We start from the raw sequence: 22,844 nt of genomic DNA, 5'->3' as shown, positions 1-22,844 counted from the left end.
ATCAGACGATGAGTGTGTTAAAGCGTTGAGCTTATTCCCTCGGCGTCCCGTAGACGATTAGGTTGGTTAGAATTTTGGGTCAAGTGACCCTGGAGGCAATATTCCCGGTACGATTTCCGTCTCTCGCTTCTCTATCCCTCTATTTCTCGAGATCACTTCGCGGAACCGATGGAAGTGCCTTCTCGTGCTCTCGTGCAAGGGCACGGTGCTAAAATCCGGTCCTCGGTCAGCTTTTCGAGCCACTGAGAGAAGCGCGTATCGTTTTCTTCCCACTTTTCGGTACACATTCCCGGATTGCAGTGCGCGTGCTTTTGGGGATCGATCTTACCTTCTTTTCGCTTCACGCAAGGGAAGCTTTTTCTCCCGGAATGCAAATAAAAAGCCGTTATACTCCCACCCCAGCACTATTCTTGCTTGCTTTATCTCTCGTGCTTTCGCGCGGTCATCTCTCTTTCCGTGAAGTGTTTTCCCTTACCGCCTAAGAAGAGCACTTCTTCAAAGCATCTTACCGCGCAATTGAGATGAAGAAGGTGAACAAACGGCCAAAAGGCGAGGCACACCGAGTGGAGAACTCATCATTCCAGAGGGTGTTTTGGAAAGAGAACCGCAGGCACATTACCCCATTGCATTGGAGCAGGTTTAACGTTGCGGATATTCCGCTTCCGAATAACAAAAAAAAAAGTGTAAAAAACCGAAGCTTTTTTCTGACATCATTGTATGCAGCAGCAGTTCGTTCGGTTGGGATTTTTCTTTCTCAATGGAGGGATGCTGCCTTTTGGAATGTGAACCACCGGTGACTGGTTTGCAAGGGAGAAGCTGGTGTCGGTGAACGTTGGGTGACCCATTTTCTGCAGCTACGGGGACTTTCCGTGGCACGGTTTTCTCTCGACGGGCGAACCTCGCGGAAACCGGCTTGAGGCTGTCAGCGAGTGATGTGTACGACATGAATGATAGCCCCAAAGCTCGCTGTTGGCTACCACACGACATTGTCTATCGTATCTAGTATGTGTGGCGAAAGAGAGAGAGAGAGAGAAAGAGCCTTACCTTTTTTGCTGGTTGTTGCTGCTGCGGCGGCGGCGGCTGGCGTTGGTTGTCTATCGTGTTCGTTTGCCAGCATGAACTTGAATGAAAGTCACTTTCAATGGCACGAAGAGCAAGCGGACGATATATGCTGCGGAGAAAGAGGAAAGGCTTGATGCGAGACCCCTTTTTAGAGGCACTTTGCTCTTGTTCTTATATGGATGGTGTGTCTTATCTCGTGAGCAAGTGGATCAAACGTTTGCACTCATGTCCGCTGGTTAGCGGATGTAAACAATTGTAACGTTGGGAAAGGATGTAAAAAAGCGTCTTACTTTTCCTCACGCCAAATTATATTATGCCTTCGCTCACGCGGTTATGCTATTCATCGCACATCGTTCTCTTAGGGGTTGGTAACGTCATAAATCACCCCCCAACAGGGAGTTTCATTCAAAATGAGCGTGTCGCGAGTGCGCAGTTGATTTTTGTTTGTTCTCTTTCGAATGGCGGCATGGAAAAAGAATTCAGTTTGCTTTTACGAAAGGAACATTCTAGCACTCCAGGGGTGGATGTGCTTCTGAAACCGCATCGTGAATCGTTGGATAATCCATTCGATTACAGTTCATCGAACCTCTCCCGCCTCGTTTTGGCTCTCGTGGCAATGAACTAGTATTTTTTTTTTGTTGAATTTTCGCACAAAATAGAATTGGGCGTTTGTTGAATTTTCTTCATCCCTCCCATCAGCACGCGTGGGCAAACTTCGTGATGGGGTGGTGATCTAACTTGAGCGAATATAATGATCATTTTGTGAAAGAACCGACCAGTTCCCGATCGTTTCGGTTGCGATCGAGGTGTTTAGATTCTAGATGAAGATATCGACACCTCTCGAGGAGCCACGAATGAGAGGGAGAGCGAGGAAGAATATGAAAAGCGTGCTCACTTTATCTCGCTTCACTATCTTCTAATGGCGAAACGGGAAACTAATGTTGGGGCTAAAACAACGGTGAATGATACAAAAATAGCTGCATAAATACAAGCACGACTTTGCTGCTGTTGTTCCAGTACGATCATGAAATGGAAGCCGACTCTTGCTCCACAATTGGCCATGTAACCAGATGCTACTTGGCCTGCTGGCACGCTCACATCGTCTGCGACTTTGCAACCGGAAATACGATCATCCACCCATATGAGGTCTGAGGTCCGAGGTTTTCCCTTGGAGATTTGAGTGCTGATGTGAGATGTATGCTTTGTCCGCACTCCCGTTTCATTTCTTATTTCTCTCTCTCTCTTCTCTCTCTCTCTCTCTCTCTCTCTCTCTCTCTCTTCTCTCTGTTTCTTATCGTTCATTCACTTGCAATACTTTTTTCCTCATGCCATCTGAGCGTCGGCATTTTTCCGCATCGCTAGCAAATTAAGTGAATATGAAATGGGTGAAAATGGAATGTTTTATCGCTACACTTATGTTTTCTGAGGCACGCACACACCCTCACTCGGCCGCATCTTATCGCTTGCACCCTCTCCTCCCCCTGCTTCTTCAGCAGCGCCCCTTGTGCTCGATCCCACCATGCGCTTTTCCCGCTCATTATCGGCAATGCTGCGTGCGTTTTCGTATGTTTGCCCTGTGTGTTTGGGTATCATTTGTTTTCACCAGCTAGCTGCTTGTGTTTCAATTCTTTCTCTCTCTCTTTTTCCATCTCTCCCCTCCCATTCCACTCCGATCGCCCACGCGATCGTATGCTGTTGTGGCGTGCCGTTTGCTGCTGCCAAATGTCGTTGCGTTTGTAGATTAATCAAGCGTGTAAAACTGCGAGAGCAGGAGCGTGTATATAGGATAGGATACGCCCGGGAAATGGTGGTGTAGTGTTCTGTTTGCATACGGGCGTGCACACAGGGCCTTGATGATAATGTGCGGTATGGTGCTGTGTTGTTGGTGCCACGGGAATTGATAAGTTCCATGTTGCAGTTGTAAGCTTAGCATTGTGAGGATTTTCAATTTAGAAGCATTTCATTCTAATTTAAACAAACCTTTCAAAATAAGCAACACTTGATATATATGTCGTTGATATGGTACACACGACCACGACCACGGAATACATTTGTGAATATTATTCATTGCTCACACACAACATAAATTCAATACCTCTGTTTGCTTTAAAATTAGCAATCGCTCGTCTGGAACCGGTTGCTACTTCTGCTCGTACATTATTCAACAAACTTTTCATCGCACTCGGAGGCGTTAGTGAAGCGTTACTAGTTTTTTTCTTCTCTCTATCACCTGCTCCTGGTAGCCATCTGCGACTAATTTTCCCTCACATGCCACGAGGGCGCTGGTTGGCTTGCTGTGTCATGTTGCATTGATTCACCCCCAGAAGGTTTTTCCGATGGGAAAGAGAGCCATCGTTTCGCGTGGTGCGCCTTGCGGACAGTGACAGGATCTCGCTTCCGAACGTTTCGAAGCTGGTGGTAATTAGACGTGAAAACCGCCACGCGAGTGAAATTAGTATCTCTTCAATGGACCTCTGCGAAACGTGTTTAACATACAACGCCAGCCTAACGTGGGACGCTTTTGGAGGGTTTATTTTGCTTCTTCAACGGCACATAGGTGACGGTTAATTAACACTTTACCTGTGCAAGGTACGTGCACATAATCGTGCGTGGTATGAGCTTTCTGCCTGCGCAAATCTAATAATGGTAAATGCAAAATCACGCAATGTGGGCTTATGTCACTCTTTTGAGCTATTCTGTAGCTTCGCGATAACATGAATGTCTAAGTTTAAATTTCACGTCTCTTAAATCAAACTCGACTGTTTTAACCGATCACCTCTCCTTCTCGTGCCTTGTTAGCGATTGTGCTAAAGTTTTAAATGGTCGAAATCGTGTCTTCCAGATAAACTCATTTGCCTACTCATTTTTGCACATTTTTACTAGCTGCGTGAGGTGTTCCGGACCTAACCGGGTCCGTTCGAATATGAATAAATTAGCACCCACCGGTGAAAAGATCCCAACTTTGCAGCCCTGCGCGGGCTCCGGCGATAAGGTTGCTCTTAATAAAATGAAGTAATAAAATTGCTGTTTCCCCTAAGATACGCCGCAGGCTCGCATAAAATGGTACTTATCATTTTGCAGTTATTATTTTTAGCTCATACACACACACACGCATTCGTCGGCGGATGGTGTACGAGTTCCTCCAGCCAGAGAACACCCGGCGACGCCGGCATATTTGCTCGTTTACATTCCGTGCAAATTCGTGCGCCAACGAATCGCAAACAGAAAGCGAACGCAGCTCGACATTCTCCCTCGGAGCGTGTAATTTTATTTGTCTTTTATTGGTTTCTCCCGGTGGAAAAGTCAAACAAGTTTCATTTCGGTTTGGATTGGGCATATTTCCTGCGACCGACCGGTCCGCGCCGCTCGTCAGCTGTGGCGGAAAAATTGATTTATTTTTCATTCGTTAACCGACGAAAAAAAAATCAGCCGAATCACCGCCCCGCCGTTGGTTCTGCTTCACCGAGAATTCGCTGGGGGCTTACGTGGCGGGCTCGATTTCTTAAAATTCTGGTCCCTTAATGCTCGTGACCTTTCCAGGAAAACGAGAGCCAGGTTTGCCGAATCGTGCACAAACCCCGTTTACGGAAGGTTGACATGAAAATCTCTCTTGTCATCGGTTACCGCTCGGGGTGGGGATTCTTTCGAGTCTGATCATCGAGTGCAGCACAAGGACGAAGTGTGGAGATTGTTGTTGAAGTAAAGGGAGCATTTTTGGGTGCTTACGGCCGTATGATTATAGACATTGAATACATCCTTGTCTCGGTACGACGTTTAATATTTGCCTGTAACAGCAGGTTCGTTCGGGGTCGTTATTATTGCGCGCGGGTATTTGATGGTTTTTTATGATGTGGACACAAGCGAAGCATAAACTTTCCTCCTCTTGCTTTCCTCGCCTGGTTGTGGGTTGGTTGGGAAAAATCAATCAAAACCACAAACCACACACCATCGACGGGAAAACGGACGCACGTTCCATCTTCCTCCTTTCGTTACTTTCCGGTTTTAGTGCTTCCTCGTTTCGGCCTGGCGTTAAGGCAGAACGGACGAGACTGACTGACTTGCCTTGGAACTTGATTAATTTTTCTCCATCCGTTCGGTGGGGTGATACTTTCTCGACCGGGAACGGAAGCTTACCGCGGTATGTTTATTTGAATTTTACAGCCCACCAATCCTGTGAGCTGGAAAATCATAAATAAAGATCCACCCAGTTCTCGGTAACGATGGCATACTAATTTGTCGAACGCATAAAAGCGAATGGTTGAAATTCTCTGAAGGGTTCCGCAAACCAGTCTAGATATCGCTTTTGATGTCCAAAAGTGTCTGCTTCCTACGCCGGATCGGCGCTATCGTCCCTTCGCAAACTGTCCCTTATGGGCAGCACGACGAAATTTACGGGGAAAGCCTTTGAGCGCCTCGGTGGGACTATTTTTAGCCGCCAACTAGGCATGCTCGGGTGAAAACAACTTTTCTGGGAAATAGAACGGCATAAGCTGCTCTTCCTTGGCAAAGGATGGAAAAGCCTCCCAGTAAGGATGGGTGGTGGTTATCGGATGAAGCTCGGAGGCTTACGGGTTGTAGGCTGGTAGAATTCGTGTACCAAAGCTATTTCCACGCGGTGTAATGTGCTGCTGGTTGGTTTCAATTTTCACAATTCAGACACCCCCCGGTGAAAAGAGCCGAACATCATGATCCCCAGAAATAGTCAAGTGGAAGCTAATATTTATTTATCGTCGTTTTTTTTTGCGTCTTGTTCGGCAAGCGAAACGACAACAGAACGGTGGAGATCCGAAAGGTTCAGATTTCATTTCATGGTACTTTTTTTTTAATCTTTCGGGTGTACTTCTCCTTCTGCTCCTCGGTACCACTCAGAATGCAGGAAAAAGAAACGTGCCTAACAAATTTGATGCCGGTTTTTGTAAAGGGTCTTTGCCCCAGTCAGTGGCCATGGCTGTACAGCTTCCAACAGGTGCACGAATAATGAGGGGAGCAATATCACAACTTTCGTGGAAGTTGAAAATGTATTAAAAAGTATGCAAAACGAACATGCTTCAGCACGCGCTCTAATTCTTCATTACGATCGAGCCTCCCAGCGGACGCGCGTTACACGAGAAGAAAAGCTTCTTTGGTGGGTGAAATTCGCAAGCATCGCTGTGCGAATGTTGTGAAATTGCTCGGTTTGTTGTTCGCCGCCTGGAGCGTAACAACTCAAATACAGAGCTCGAAATATTAAGCAGCGCCCGCTCGTTGAGTGTGTCAGAATTCGTCGAATTCTGCGAAGTGGGCGTTTTCCAGCATCGAACAAGAGTGAGCGATTATCATTGAGGGATGATATCACTTATTTCGGTGGAGCATATGCTCACGAATCGAGGCTGTGGTGCTAAAAAAAGATGGCTTGTGATGAGTTGAGCACCGTTAACCGGGGGAAATTGACAAGTGGGTAACAAGTTTGCACCGATTGGCTCAAACTCTCTGACCCCCGGAGTGGGAGATCGTTGTAATTTTTCAATCAGCAACAAATTAGATTAGCTTTGCAAGCACATGAGCACATGGTCGGAAGCTACTTCTTCGTAGCGATGTTCGACAAGATACATGAGCTCTTTGGATGGCAGAAGTGTGCGTTCATTTATATATCACATAGTTCGGTTCCAATTTTTGATGATTGTTTGAGAAGAATCGTGAGTTGTTTCTACACATGCTGAAGTGTTATTAGCTAACATACTTTGTTCTTAAGTGAAGTACTTTTGTTGAGCAAATGAATGTTTGTTTCTCGATCGCTTCTTATTCAAGATACCCGTGAATTGTTGTCGAAACACGTACGGGTATGTGTGTTATCGGAGTGGAGCAAAATCACAGTCGGGCTTCCGTTCTTTCATCACAGCTTCCGTCGTCCTCGCTGCGTTCGTCATTTCGCAAAGTGCTTCCAACAGGGCGGTTCTGGGCGCATTTATCATAACGCCTCTCTCGGTCGCTCTCCCTTGTGGGGACATCTCCGCTCGAAAAAAACCCACGGCCTCACATAATGATGACGGTGGGCTCGTGTGCGCGAAACATAAATTCTGGACCATTTACCCCCTCGTGGGGGTTGAGGGTTGTGTGCATACAATCCCCCTCGAGACAGTCGTTCGGATTGACGGCCCGAGTATAACGGGCTCCGGAATGGGGCCGGAAATTAGATTATTCGATTTGATTGACACTACAAAAGACCGGCGCGTTGTCCGGGATTGAGAGAACAGTAAATCACGGCTCGAGCAGCCGCAGCAGCAACAGTAGCAGCATCCCCTTGAGGCCAGGGAGTTGGTTAATGTGCCATCGCTACTGGTATGTGTGTGTGTGTATCTAGAATCAGTTCGGGTCTGTTCAGAACATCCAACGAACCAGCTAGAATGGCCAGCTCGATGATAAAACACCGCAAAATCCACTGTCCGACGATGACGAAACAGCTTCTCGTGGTGGTATGAGGTTTTTTAGGTATGGCGCCTGGTTTTATTTACCATCCCTCACGCGCCTGGAGCGAGTGTCCTAAATGGTGGCTCACGATCGATGCGACTCGCCAGCTGGTCTATTCTCAATCGTCATCGCGTGTGGGTGCAACTGCGAAGGTCGGTACATCGTAGAGCGAATGTTCCCGGGAAGCGAAGTAGCTAAGAATACCGAAAACGACCGGTGGAATAATTTATGTAAGGTGATCCTGTTGCGTCGTTTAACGCCATTTCCATCCGTCACCACGGAACGGTGGGAATATGAAAATGGAATTTTGAGCCGCTCGATCGCGGAGCGTACTCTTGCTCGTAATAGCGCCTGCCCATTGCGAACGATGTAATAAAGCTCGAACTTTATATCCTTGGGGCTTTCGGGCGCCTGGTGGCAGGGATAAATTCCTTTAAACCCGCAGCTTAGATCAGCCAAATACGGGCTTTGCACGCGGGGGATGTTGATGGTCTCGATGGCTTTGAAATTATTCCACCCCAAGGGAGACCGGATAGGTTTTGTCGATGGCGTGGGCGAGATCGAGGATGTTTTCCTTTCTTGATTGTTTCAGTAGCACCAAAACAATCACATTTCGGTGGGCATCAAAGATCAAAGTATGATACTCTTTTCGATTTCATAATACTGCTTTATTTCTGGTGCTGTTTCAACGGTTCGGTTTTCTTGTATTTTACTACACCTTTTCTGCACACTTCCTTGCTGAAGTTTATTGGACGTGAAAGCTCGATATTGACCTCATAAATTTATCCTTTCACACGTCCGTTTATTTATACACACCTATCATACCCGTTCCCGTAGCTAATTCTGATGCTACTGTTGTGTTGGGCACTGGAAGTATCCAATAAAAAAGGGAAGCTACGATGGAACATTGCACTATTATTAGGTCACGCCATTGTCGTGTGGAGGCGGCTTGGGAGAGTAACACTGGATGCAGTCGCCCTGTGTGACTTAAAGAAATAGTACCACCCCGGTGCCGCCAAATACCGGCATCGCGCGAGCAAGTGGGATGAACAGTGACCACTTCAACCGTCGGTGGAGTTGCACGCGCCGTAATGTCTGCTGCAGGCAGGCTGGCTTCAGATCCTCGTGCACCCTGACGGTGTCTTTGCACCGTAAATCCACTTCTGTGCGTGTTAATGGCCCGCGTGGGGGGGGGTTGCCGTCCCGTGCACGAGTCTGTCTAGTGTCTGGTTTCAAGCGAAGAGCAGAAATTGCAGTATCCATCAGCCACCATCCACCAGGGTTGCAGTGACCTGAAAATGCTTTGCTCGCACGCTCGTCTCGTCTGCTTTTCTCGAGTTTCCCTGCGCTTGAGGGGCGAGAGTGTGCGGATAATAAAATAAATCGATAAATTGTCTCGTTTCGATTCGCTGCAGAGACGATTGTGGGGCGGAGAACTCACCCCAAAACTAATGCTAGAGTTCGAGCGAAGAACGAATAAGGTTAACGAGTTAAAACCCTCATTCGAGAGGAAAATGGGGATGCAATTAGGAGCAATAATTTTCAATTTCACCCTATCAACGTTTAATGCACATTTTGTGTACATGTGAGGTTTTGAACAGCAGTTGGCATGATGCTGTTTAGTTAGCAAATTTGTTATCTATTTTTTAAAGTGACAATATTTTTCACAAATTTTATGTCGCTTAGTTTATACAGGTTTTTTATATCGCTAACCGTTAGTTTCAGTTTAGTTTTGTGTTAGCTTAAAGCCCTCTTTTATGTAACATTCAACTCGGTAACTTTCATAGTCAAGAAACAACTCGTGCTTCCATCGCGCGCTACTGTTTGTCATTTTTCCTACCACGCGTCACGTGCCGTCAGCATAACGATACAGTTAGGCGGATTGTGTGTGATTCTCGGAATATTCCAAGCCCCCTTTCCACAGATCGTGATCAGTAACTTAAAGTGCTCCTTACATGCATGCCCGCGCCATGGCGACGACGATGACGAGGTTGTGTCATGTGCGTGTAGTTATCATCAAATCCACTCGCCCTTGCCAATGGGACGTTGGTTAACGTGTGTTAGATTAATAATTCTTGCCTCCACGGACCGTAATCTCCCTTGCCGCGTGCGCTAGAATGAAGTTAATTAATCAGCTCAAGGAAGCCAGCACATTCCAGCACGCTGGCGGGGTTCGCATTGTTCGTTGCGCTTGAAAAGCATGCGACAAAACTATTTCTTTGCCGCTGCTCTCCGGTACGAGATGTTTCGTACGAGGCTTCGGGGGTGAGTGGTGATTAGCCCAGCAGCCAGGGCTTCGCTTACATCACGGTCCCGGTGGATCTCGGGTAATGACGAGACACGATCGCCATTCATTACATCATGTTCCGGGCGACACAGTAAAGGAAAGAACGAGAGAGAGAGAGAGAGAGAGAGAGAGAGAGAGAGAGAGAGAGAGAGAGAGAGAGAGAGTACACGATTGACAGCGAAATCTCTCGCCAATGGAGCGATGACGGATTTACCTGGCAATACGCGGAAAGCATAAATTATCGACCATCCATTGATGGATTTCGCACAATTTTATTGCCTTTCCCGATTGCTCGCCTGCTCAGGACGGCCATATGAGGGTGAACATGGGCAAAAGAAAAATGCTCGTTTTTTGCTCGAGTCTGCATAATCACCACCCTTTTCATCCTCTACGGAAAAGCAACCTACAATGAATAGGAATTGTTTCGCACGGCACAGCTGGGCTGAATTTAGTGTACCTCTCAACCCTTCCACTGTTGTGGCGAGTTTTCCCATTGAGGGAAATTTTTGCCATACCTTTGCCCGACTCTGCTTGTCTCACCTCCTAGCGGAAGGAATCGCTTATTCGATGCGGAAACGTCGACCACCGATGCATCGCTGAGCATATCGTACATTGGGAAGAGCATGCTTTTGGTGTGTTGTGTGTTTTATGCTCTTGTAAAGCCTTGCACACCGTCACGAACATTATCAACGGCACAGTCCTCAATACGTGAGCATTGAGCATGACTAAAGCTAAGGCGCGGGGGTGGTTCATACTGATGATAAAATAGTTCAATGTTTTTTTTGCCTTCCCGCTGTTCATTCACTCTCTCGAAACTCCCACGGATTTTTTGGGCCAGCAATGACTCTAGAGGAGGGATATTTACATTCCACTAGCAACCGGCGGTTCGCTCTTCCGAGTGACGCTGTGGCTCCGTTTATGTAACCTGTGGGAGTGGTCGTTTTTTTCGTCTCTTCCACTGTGCTGTTGTCATGTTTCTGGGTGAAAGGAAGCATCGATTCGATGCCACCCTGTTTTCCTTTTGTCGGACCATCTCGACCCACTGTTGCTAGCCCTAGTTGCGCGATGTGCCACAAAACGACTGATAGAGAGAAGCTACTAAAGCAGTGTGCGAAATGTAATGTGTGACGTGTGTGGGTTTGGTGCAAAAATATATAATGCACCCTACCGTGCCTCTTGCGCCCAGGAAGAAAGGCAAATTCTCTGAATCCAAAACAAAATAGTCCGCTCCGTATCCGTGCTGGGGCCCTCGGGCGGCATCGTTCCACTAATGTGGCGTCTCATCCCCGATAACGGAAGTAAATATCATAAATCGACTGTGACCTTTGCGGTAGCCTGCAGGCTGGGCTGTTCGGGTGAGTCGGGAAAACGTTGTTGGTGCATTATTGCGATTATGATGGAAGTGCGCGCGTAATAATCGCATTCCATTTGTTTTACTACCCCCTCGGCACCCGGATGGAAGCGTTGGAAGCAATACTCCGTGGAGATGGCGAAGGAATGCTTGCAGATTTAATGCGAGAAGCCGGGGAAAAACTGTTGGCGAATGGGAGGATGCTCAATTGTTTTAAAAAATTACCCTGTTCGTCTGACATTTTTATGTTGCCAGCGGGGTTTCATTGGAGATATCATTTGCTGACGTTTGGGTCGACAACAGTAAGATAGATAGTAGAAAAGATGAATAACTTGTGTAATATACCAATAAGATGTATATTCCATTCTTGTTCCATTCTTGTTCTATTTGAATAATCAGCTGGGAAAGCACTTTTATAGGAGTAGAATTGTCGTTAGTTCGACGGTAGAGGTTTATAGTGCAGTTTAACTAAACAACACTAAACAAAAGGCAAAGTTTGCACCGTAAGCAGTGTGCATGCAATGGAAATTGAACAAGAATAGGTCCCTACGCCATCTAATCACGCATTGTATTCATTCGATTCCGGTTGCGGTTTTGTTCGTACGAATCTGGACAAAGTTTCTCCTGTCGCCGTATCGGACTTGGTGCCTCTGTGCTGTTTGTCCAATGGTCTTTCGAAGCCGCGTGCGTCAAAAACCAACATGCCGTTTGTTTGGACGGTGTTTTATGCTTTGGTAGCTGTTTGAAAATCGATTTCACCGAAGCTTGGTCGACGAAAATTCTTCCCAGCATGAGCACCTTTTCAATAACGTTGTTTTTCCATTTTCTTTTTTTGCAGCGCAATCGAGCGAAGTCTAACCTAGCACACTCCTTTCTGCGATCGACTGGAATATGGTGCATCGAGGCATCGGGCAGCGCGATTGAAGCAGCGTAGTGTTTCCTCGGGTATAGCAGGGTGTTCTCGGAGGAAAAATTATCCCCAAAACCTGCTCTCCCATCCTCCTGCGCATAGATCGTCGCACCAGTAGCTTTAAACTCACGTACAGCTTGCAAAACCTGAACCCTATCCTCTTTGCTTCACCATGGGGAAGCTACTTTCAAAAATTTTCGGCAATAAGGAAATGCGAATCCTGATGCTCGGTCTGGACGCTGCCGGCAAAACTAGTAAGTTCTTTCAGCTCTGTTCAAAAGCAACTTTTCACCTCACGTTCGTTTGGTTTTCGAATCTTTTTCTTCTTTTCGCAGCTATACTATATAAGTTAAAGTTAGGGCAATCGGTAACCACAATTCCAACGGTTGGCTTCAATGTAGAAACCGTAACGTATAAAAACGTCAAATTCAACGTGTGGGACGTCGGTGGGCAGGACAAAATTCGACCCTTATGGAGGCATTACTATACGGGTATGATTGAAAAGAATCTGCTTTAGAAGAACGTCATATATTAACTATATTCGATCTTGTATTTGTAGGTACTCAAGGATTAATTTTCGTGGTGGATTGCGCTGATCGCGATCGGATAGATGAGGCGAGACAGGAGCTACACCGGATAATAAACGATCGTGAAATGCGGGACGCGATCATACTGATATTTGCGAATAAGCAAGACCTCCCGGAAGGTAAGAAAAAGATCCCTGATCGCTGAGTGCCTGCTCTGCTCCGTCTTTAGGATGATAATATTCTTTGCTTTAGCAATTGCGCAATGTTCTATCGGGTATAGGGTAGTAGTTAAAGCACTCCCTGATCGAGTAAACAAGCACGTACCGAAGACATCCACATTTCGGAACTGCCGGACGCTTGCAATGTGTGAAGGAACTAGATAAGATTATGCTATCACCCACCTTAATGTCAAGGTGATAAAGGTTGGGTCATACAGAAATATTACGTGAGAAGATAAAGGCCCTTCTCGCGTTTAATTAGGCACCGGAACGATTAGCCATTTGAGGAGGGATAACAGTTTACGACGCGTGCGTTTGATACGATGGTTGAGTAATTTCTTGCGGTTTTATGAGACTATGGCCGGTATATCTAAAGCAGGAAGTAAATCGTTACTTTGGTGGGCATAGCATGTTGTGCAAAATCATGCATCATCTGCGCCTGGATGACAAACATTATTAAGCTTTTTTTTATGTGGGCAAATTTCCTACGTTCGATTGTGAGTTCGTTGGATTGCTTTTATTGTACCTATGTTACACATGATTTCAGTTCATTATATTTGCACAGTAAATAAAATTATGTTCAGGTACATTATTAATTTGCTTCTTATGTATTTGCAGCAATGAAACCTCACGAAATTCAGGAGAAGCTCGGTTTGACGCGGATACGCGACCGTAACTGGTACGTGCAGCCTTCCTGTGCCACAACCGGCGACGGTCTCTACGAGGGACTGACGTGGCTCACGTCCAACCACAAGTCATGAGAATAATTGTAAGCACCGCATCGGACGGCGCTGGTGACTCCGGTTCAGGATCGTAACCGCTCGGCGCGAGGAAACATAAAAACGCATAGCAAGAGCATCTACAATATATATTTAAATATATGCAAAAGAGCAAACGAAAAGGCCTCTCCTCCTGCTTCCTTCTTCCCGGCTCTAGTGCTTCATGTTCGATGAAGCGCGTATGGTGGTGAAACGAACACATTATCCCCATCATATTAAGTAGGACAAATAGAATAGAATAGTAATGCAAAATCAAGGGAATAAGCTATAAACAGGAGAGAGTGATAAAAATAGAGAGAAAGAATGAGAAATAGAGAGATAGAGAGTACAAAAACCTCACTCATCAATCGTGCTTGCTGCAAAAACTAAACGGCGTCAGATAGAGTTTCAAGAAGGCCGGTTTTTTTCCCGTTCTCCTTTATCCTCGAACGGGCAGGGTAGGTAGGCAGTATATCCTTTCGTTGTCATGCGAGACAACCGAGCGGAAGATATGAAGGTAATGGAAGGTAAAGTTTATAAATTATCTAATTGTAATCTACGGAATTGATCCCCGGAGGAGCGTGTAACGTGAATCGCACGCCTCTCTATTGGATTCGAGTTTTCGCCTGAGTGGACTGTTACGCGGTGTTGCAAATCAAACAAACAGAAACATTATGTCTATATATACATACATATTAATGGACTGTGCGTTTATGTATGTATATATGCATATAACTAAGCGAAGTCTTTGTGATGGCTGGTTAGGATGCTCCAGTCACTGAACAGCAATGTGACAAATTATTGAAGAAAAGAAGAAGCCTCCCAAGAATTCTATACGTCAGCTACAGAAATGAAACGTCTATAAGCAAAAGCATAACCATTAATTGTACACGCGTAGTGTTACATTCGCCTTTTTCGATCATCCACTATCTATTCGCCCGTCCTCGTTGACCTCTATAAACAAATATGGAATGTTGGTTCCTCGCGAGTGATATGGTAAGGCGTTTTCAGGATAGATTTCCATAACGCCTGTGCGTTCGAAGGAAATGAAAAAAAAAAGAAAACAGATAAAAGAACAAGCGTTATTGTATGCTATAATGTCTGTTATTTTCGATTTTTCATTTTATTTAATTGTTTATTTTTGAACAATAGGTGCAACGATGATGCAGTTATTGATGATGGACGGCTTCGTTTGCACGATGTGCCAGCATGTGATTCTCAACACTATATTTGGCTCTGAATCTATTTTATTCTGTTGCCATTTACGTACTATCGAAGCGAAACGTTTAGTTGGAATACATTAATCATCCAGGCGATCGCATGATCGCCATTGCTTTGCCAACATTGCAAACTGTCCACTTACTTTATCGATAGTATACGTTGTGCTCATTATGAGCGCACTTTGGCCTACGTTCTGCAGGGTATTTTCACGACAAGCTATCGATTTTTGCTTTAAAATGTTAATGAATTCATAAATGGTCAAAATTTACTTGAGAACAATAGCGGCACATGAAAGGCGGTTTTGTAGGCAAAGTAGTGAAATCAATTAATTATCCATAGTAAAATCCACATGAGCGATGAAATAGCGAAAACAACAAATATGAAAACACCAGAACAGTAGAAATTCACTTAAACGTTTTTACACTTTACACAGCAAGGAACACGTATCACAGAAAGGCAGGGGAAGTGTAATTTCCCCATTCCATCAAAATATAGACGCTGTAAAGGGCAAACATAATAGACGATTGCTAGCTAATTCGATAGAATCCATCTTTTGATAAATAGCGTATCCAAACTGATTTGGAATGGTAGAACCGAAGTGGGGTTGCATCGTGTGGGTTTAGTGTGATTATTAGCTTGAGTTTCACCTTCGATAATTTATAGTTAACGGGATAGAAATGAGAAAACCAAACACATTACGGAAAACTCAGAACGCGGGTTATGCAAATTCTGCACCAGAGAAAACAAAGACGATAACCGTTGTCTGTTGAATGTTCATTAAATATGTATATACACAGTTACGAAGTGAAAAACGAATAAAATACGCGTAATTTCGAGCGCTTGCGATATGATTTGCAAACTGCTGAAACCGGAAAAGAAAAGGAAAGGATAGCGTTTGATCATATTAAAAATTGGGCACCCATTTGTGTTTATCGTGTTCGAAACAGCACACAATCCATCATTGCGGAAATGCTATGATCATTGCTTTAGGGACGATTCTGTGGTGAAATTCATCATTGTTCGCTGGTTTAGTATCGCAACGGCGAGTGGAGAATAAGTGTGTGCCCCCCACTACCTAACAAACAGCCTTTAATTACGTGTTGCGACGACGCAGAGAATATAGGTTATGGCAAGCGAGAAAATCATTAGAAACTCCATTAGTAAAGTATCTCCCTCTCATTGATTGGAGGGTGGCTGGTTTTGAAACTGAAGAAATAAAAACTGAAAGTTTACGTAGGCTACTAATGAGGACGGTGAACGACATACGCGATAAATACATAAACAAAAAAACACAAGGATTATAAACAAAGCAAATGCGTGGCAAGAATCGGCAATTCGAAGGAAGTTATTTTTATTATTTCTGCCTGTGAAAAACGAACGTTTGTAAATATTATTGTATGGTAAAAGAGTAATAAAAACAAAGCAACTAATTGATACTATGTAAGAATAACAAAATAAACGAATGGGAAACAACATGGTTCGATGAGTATACATTCTTTTATACCTGGTTTTCATTTGAAAAGTATACATTCTTTTATACGAGCAAGCTATTGCGCCATCATTGATAGGATGGAACTCATGCAGCCTCTCTGCTGCATGGTCTCTTGGTGTATCATAGTTTGCTGCAGTTTCAACGTCCACGCAATTCATTGCGACAATGCAAAGGTTCGTCGTGTGTTTGCTAGGCGAGCTTAGTTGCTTCATATTAGTCTAAAGAAGAAGCTTGTATACCAAACTATTTCAAATCCCTTAGTTGGCACTATGTCAAATCCCTTGGTAGATACATAAACTTCTTAAAGCTGTACTGTTTCTTCGGCAAGTATTCTATAACATAAAGAAAACACTTTCGCTATACATTTTTAATACAAATTTAAACTGTGTTTCAAAGCATGCATAAAGCGTTTCTGTTTTCGTAAAGCATTTGTATGGTGAGCTTTAAAGCTTCAGATTGACCAGAAAGTTCATTTGAAGGTAAAGCTCAGAGGGAAACTCATTCACTTTCATTCATTTTGATTACACTCACCAAAAGCTCAAAACATTCATCCTGGAACGCAAACTACAGGAAGTGGATTTTCACACTTTTTTCGTGCTTGCAACTGTTCCAAAACGCTCAGCGTTTAAATCAAATTAAATAAGAATTCAGTAGCGTTGCTTTCTTGCTTATTTTCTCGAGTGAAAGCGGAGTGAAATAAAAGTGAAATCGATTATTCGGAGGTTGCCTTAGAAGAGATTTGTATTATAACTAGTTGGAACGCAATGGAATATTAGTTGTTATTTCAATAATAGCATCTAATTAGGTTAATTCTGTAGGACCATCAGCAAAAAGTCTATCAGTATAATAGTCTAATCTAAAGGGTCATCTGTTGCTAATTGTTATCATAGTCAATGTTGCTTGTTTCTAAATTTATGATAGGTGATGGAATGGGAATAATTTTAGCGAGACGTTTGTCTATTGAAATATTTATTGTTTGCCTTATTATAGGCAAACGTAAGATGTTATGTGAAAATTAAATCAACGCTTATATGTTCACTTATCGTTTAGGAGCGTAGATAAGATAGAAAAAAAAGCTCCATCCGACGACACTCACTCGTCGAACGTTCCAATTGCCTATGATGCGTGTGTTACTAGCAACAGCAACAACAACTCGGTTTGATTTTTCATCATTTTCATGGGATTGAAATTTCCGTTTCCTGCTGCGCCTCATTTGGAGAACGGTAATTATGTGCCGGTCCCGTACCGTGTACCGCACAGATTACAACCTGTGAGGAGTAACGAAACCGAGGGATGATGGGCTCCCTCTAGCTGCGCCAGCTCACCGAAGGAAAGCCAAAAGCGAGGCCTCGCTTCGACGGTATGAGCTAGTCCGGCGCATGTAGCAGCACTTTACCCGCCCGATGCGCCGTTCGATGGCAGGAAAATGAGCCCCAAATGTTTGCCGGAAGTCTCATTCATGTTTCGACAGCGAACTTTCCGTTGTGATGCGCCCAGAAGCTGAAAACCCGTACCGACGCGGTTGATGCGGTGTCTTGTTGGGCTGCGGAGTCGGGAGCAAAAGTTTTATAACGAGCGCTTCCGGTCGCTACGGTTGTACGGGATTCGTTTATCTCTGCTGGGCGATGGAGATAATGTTTTCTTTGCGGGTGTCGTTAGGATCGGGCGCTATTACTACGCCCACAGCAACAAGCATGGTTAGTGCCTTGTAGGGAACCGTGGTGACGGCTCTCTTGCAACCAACAGGAAGGTAACGAAAGAAGAAAGGTTTCCGATCTCAACGTCGATGGAAGATAGGATTGGATGGCTTATCTGCTATATGCTGTTTGTTGACTAACGACTGAATCACGACCAATGCTTCGAGTTACAATTGACTTCATTGAAGAGCGTATCCATTTGAATACCAAAAAGGATAAAAAAACATCAATATTCTTATTTTCATCGTTTCTTATGCGTAGACGATGCACCTGCCGGTCTCTTCAGTTGAAAAAGTTGACTTGAAATGCAATGAAGTTTCGCCACATTAAAAAAACAGTTGTGTTTTAGAGAGTTGCAGTAGTATGTTTTGATTAATTTAATGTACATTTGTGTAGAATAAAATCTAGCAAAAGTAATCAGATTAATTGTCTACAAGCGCATGCGCAGGTTGCTCGCAACACATGTAGTAATTATAATAATGCATCGCCAAAGGATAAATGGAATTGCACTCTTCTCCGATATTAAAACTCCCTCATAATTAATAAGTTGAAGTGCAACCCTTATACTCCGCGACGCATACATAAGTATCTAAACCACATTCAGTGCATGGATCGAAAACAACTGGGCGCCTCCATCGGGTAGCCTCGCGAGAGTTTCCGTCTCTCGAGAGCAGCACAAAAGCAACTCCGCTAACTTCGAATGCGGACTCTTTTTAACTCCAACAGTTCCAGCGCGAGCTGACTTTGTCGTTTTTCCCTTCAAGCGGTCGGTCGCCGTATTTTTCCCTTCAGCCGATGGGCCAGTTTGAGAGGCGAAAACAAAAAGGAAATGCGACCGGGCCACAGACACGGACGGAGGAAGCCGTCGCTTTGGTTTCCGTTTTCCACCGTGCCATTCGTTTTTCCCGACGCCAAGGAAGCTGCGAAACTATTTCTGTTTCGCTGAACCAGACGAAATCGGCAACAACGTTTCCGGTTTCGGGTGAGGGCATCGTTTCGTATCTATTTTTTTTGATACCGTTTTTTTTACTTCTGTGCCTTCCTACATCATTCATACTTTTATTGCAATCTTTTCCCTTTACTACCGACGAGCTATTTGTGTTTAGGGTGTGCCTGTTACCCTTGGCCGGGCACGTTCTTGTTGTTTTCGGTGGGCATTGCATTTGCACTATGGGGCTGTGTGGTGGACAAAATGTGACTTCTATACAAAACGAAAAAACCCTATGGTAACTTTGTTTGCATACTTTGCACTAATTAGAGGTCATAATGTTGTGAAGAAATAAATCAAACCAGTTTTCGTCGCAGCATCACCAAATCTGCCCACAAATCTTATATAACCCACCATTATTCTGACATATTTGGTGTCTCTTTTTTTCGCAAAAAAGCCAAAGTAATCGTTTTTTCTACATTTGAAAGAAAAAGATTAAAAATAACTTATGATCCTCCGCGAGATGTCTGCTCTCACGCTTCCGGATGTTCCTCGTTAGAATGTTGCGTGTGTGTGTGTGTGTGTGAATTTTGCAAATTTGACAGTGTTATTTATATGCACGTGGAAGCCTGATGAATACGGGTAGCGGTTAGTTATTTATTCTGCGCCCGATGCAACACATATTTTGTCGTCCACCAGGCTAATGATAGGATCTTGTTCGCTTTCACGGGAAGGTGGGGGCGAGTATTTGGACACGCTGGGAATATTCGCCGTGTGATGGTTATTTGCTCAAGTTTTACGCTCGTGCCTTTAGGGAAAAGGACCGAAAACCACGCGGACGACGGTTCACCTGGGACGCAGGAAGTTTTAATGTCGGCGCGATTTTCGGCGCGTCTTCCCGGTGGTGAAATAATTGAAATGTGTCGTCCGCGGCTGTCAGCCGCGAGGCGAAAGGATTCGCCCGGCGGGTTTCGGGCGGAATGTGCACCTCCACACGGCTGGGATGTAATCCGTACACATGGCGAAAGGGTAGCCCCCGAGAACGTGGCCCCTTGTCGCCCAGGAGCCTTGGCTGGTTGGCTTTCAGAACGCTTCGAAGCTTCTCAGTAGCAACAGCAGCAGCAACAGCAGCTAGCAAGTAAAACTTTCAACTATTTCCGTAACGAGCAATGTCGGAAATTTGCGGCATCCCCTTGTGGCGCTCGGGGAAAATTTCTCCCACTCCCATCGACCGCGTGGGCCGTGGTTACCATGGCGTTAAGTTCCATATTACCATCGCTGCGTATCGTGAAAACACGGCGCAGGATAACGCTGGCTTTGGGGCTTGCCGGCTTGGCCGAGCGATCCGTCGGTTGGGTCCGAAAACTCTGCGCGATTGTGGTCGAGCCTTTTGCCGCGGTGGTAGTGGAGTTGGTTTGGGATAAAGTGACGATGCCGCAAGGTGTTGCCGGTTGAGGCCGGCGGGTTTCATCCTTCGGAAGGGAAAGCAATGGTAGGCGCGATGTGCCCACGGGCGTGTTGCTTTGATCCGACCGGGAAATGGAACGTTCTGCTGGTCCGTCTGAAGTTGTCTAGTTGGCTGTCTCTTTTTCGTTTTAGGTGCCATTGTTTTGAAGCCATCGAATGAGTACGAAAAGTTTGCAAAAGCAGGAAGCAGCTTGTTTAGCAGCAGTTTATCACAAAACTAGCCTCAAAGCGAGCATCTGCATTATATGAAACTGTACTAAAAATAGTAATGTTTGATCCATATGGTTGATTTTTTATCCGCAATCTTTATCATATACTGATTATAACGCTGATATTTTTTTGCTACTTTTTGATACTTTTGGAGCGTTTCAATCACAATTTTAATCATCTTAAATGTTTGAGTACACACATACGGTTCACGATGAACTCGATGGAAAATTTTCATAGCTGAGCTTTCTGCGCCGTGTGCATTTTTTGTATCACTGCATGATATCAGCTTCCAACCCTAGCTGCAACATTGCATTGTTTTAAATCACTTGTGCGCCAAGTGACAGATTAGTGCTGGGTTTTTTAATCAAACCGGGACCGTACTACTCGCGCAAGTACTGCTAAGAGTCACAAACGCACACGGGTTCCATTTCCGGGCCTTTTCGAGCTCCAAGCATCAGAGCCATGACCTACTGCGACCGGGACCGACCATGTGTGTACATTTATCATTATCTCTCGCCGAACAGCCAAACAAGCGTACGTGGTGCACGTTGCGATACTCTTTCCACCCTTAGAGCGGGTTCTAGAAAACGGGGTGTCGTGGAGCGGGAAAAATGCGAGAAATTCAAATTTAGGCCTCCAACCCCTGGTTCAGGTCGACGGAAGCAAATAAGCAAATCCCACACCGAATATGCGCGTCCACACAGCGTCGCTCAGCAGGCGTGGAAAGCGTGGAAAGCGTTTTGTTATCGTTCCGCTGTCAGCCGTGTCACTGATGGGTGCAGGGTACGGAAAACAACACGTGGCAGGGAGGTTTAATAGCGTAAAGGAGAAAAAGAGAGTGAAAAAAAAACACGTAATAGTAAATCGTCGTTAGCTTCCACTGGAGCTGAAGGTGAATTTGTGTTGCCGTACAACGTGGCCTGCGACTCCTAATCCAGGATCGTCAGCTCGTGTGTCACTGGTAGCGGGAAAAATCCCACCGGTGTCACCCGATCGCTTTCCCGGGGTGGATGATTTTCCACGCTGCCACATTCCACTGGCACGGGGTACCGGTCATCTGGGAACATACACACACACACACACTGGGCGAGAAAACTATGCCGAAGACGAATGCAATTTTGAATGAAAATACCTCCCCATACGGCGAACGACGACAAAACAATGTGCTTAATGTGACCGGGAACCGGGTCCGGTTGGGTTGGCAGCTGTCAGCACTGCGTCCTGGGTGCGTTCGTCGTGAATCCCCGGTTGTCATAGCACCGGGAGCTGACAGGTGAGATAGGATCTACCTTCAGTGAGTAACGGGCAAGAAATGACGAGATCTCGTTGGTTGAGAATGGAATAAAAAGAGTAGAAAAGGCATCTGCAACTGCATCACTGCCCTTTGGCGTCCAGACCCGGACGCAGGTGAGCCAAGGACTATTGGAATTGTCACACCCATCCGGCCCAGGCCACCACCAGGCGGAAACTATTTCCAATTCCCACTGGCTAGCACGCTGATGCCGGCACACGAGTTTGAGGTTTTTTTTTGCTTCAGCAACGCAACGAAGGATTGGAGGTATTTTTTAATTGGAATCCTTTGTAGCCCGAGCTGACGCAGGGGTTGAGTGAACGTGCCGGCAGTTTATGAGTTTATGAGGTTCTAGTTGATTACGGGCACGTTGACGTGCCGATGGGTGCCGAAGTGGTAGTGATTTTTGCTCGGACTCTGGCACATTCCTTGCACGGGGTCCCGAGAGCACCAACAATGACGACCGGATGGACGGTCATATTGCGCGTTCAATGAGTATATTTCCCCATGCGCTGGGATCGCTTTCGTAAATGCCACAAATGGGCGCTTAAATTCCACTCGCTGCTCTTTTGTTCGAGCCGGAGCTGGAGTGGCACGCGCTCTTTTGTCCCTATGCAGCACGCTGAAGACGAGATGTCTGGGATATCGAATCAACGGAAAGCGTGGCCTGGCAGGTCTTCGTTTGTGTTATCTTCTACTTGTGCTTGTGCCGATTGCCGACAGCCCGTCCGGGTTTGTTACCGCTTCGCACACGAATGCCACAAATCAAGGTAAACAGCTTAGGAAAACCTCAAACTTACTCGCTTCTTCCTCGCGCAGGCAGAGGTAACTCGTTTATGTAATTAGTTTAAAAATTACTAAACATCCACCAGCCTGAAGCTAGGACAATCAAGCCATACCCTGAAGGACCTAGTTGTTCCTAGGTGCCCTTGGCAGCAGTAACAAAGTGTGCTTTTGGTACGGGCCCTTGCGACCCTT

General features: G+C 45.4%; 1 protein-coding gene across 1 annotated transcript; it reads left to right on the top strand.

Moving 5' to 3' along the window:
• Window positions 1-12,208: 12,208 nt before the first annotated feature.
• On the top strand, window positions 12,209-13,891 carry LOC128725530 (ADP-ribosylation factor 6). The gene is made up of 4 exons (XM_053819282.1): window positions 12,209-12,311; window positions 12,393-12,548; window positions 12,617-12,763; window positions 13,421-13,891. Exons 1-4 carry the CDS (start codon window positions 12,230-12,232, stop codon window positions 13,561-13,563), a joined length of 528 nt encoding a protein of 175 aa, XP_053675257.1. The 5' UTR covers window positions 12,209-12,229; the 3' UTR covers window positions 13,564-13,891.
• Window positions 13,892-22,844: the final 8,953 nt, after the last annotated feature.

Source organism: Anopheles nili, chromosome 3 (assembly GCF_943737925.1).
Source record: "Anopheles nili chromosome 3, idAnoNiliSN_F5_01, whole genome shotgun sequence".
NCBI lineage: Eukaryota > Metazoa > Arthropoda > Insecta > Diptera > Culicidae > Anopheles > Anopheles nili.
Note: the sequence above shows the minus strand (reverse complement) of the source record. Positions and strands in the feature narration are given on the sequence as shown.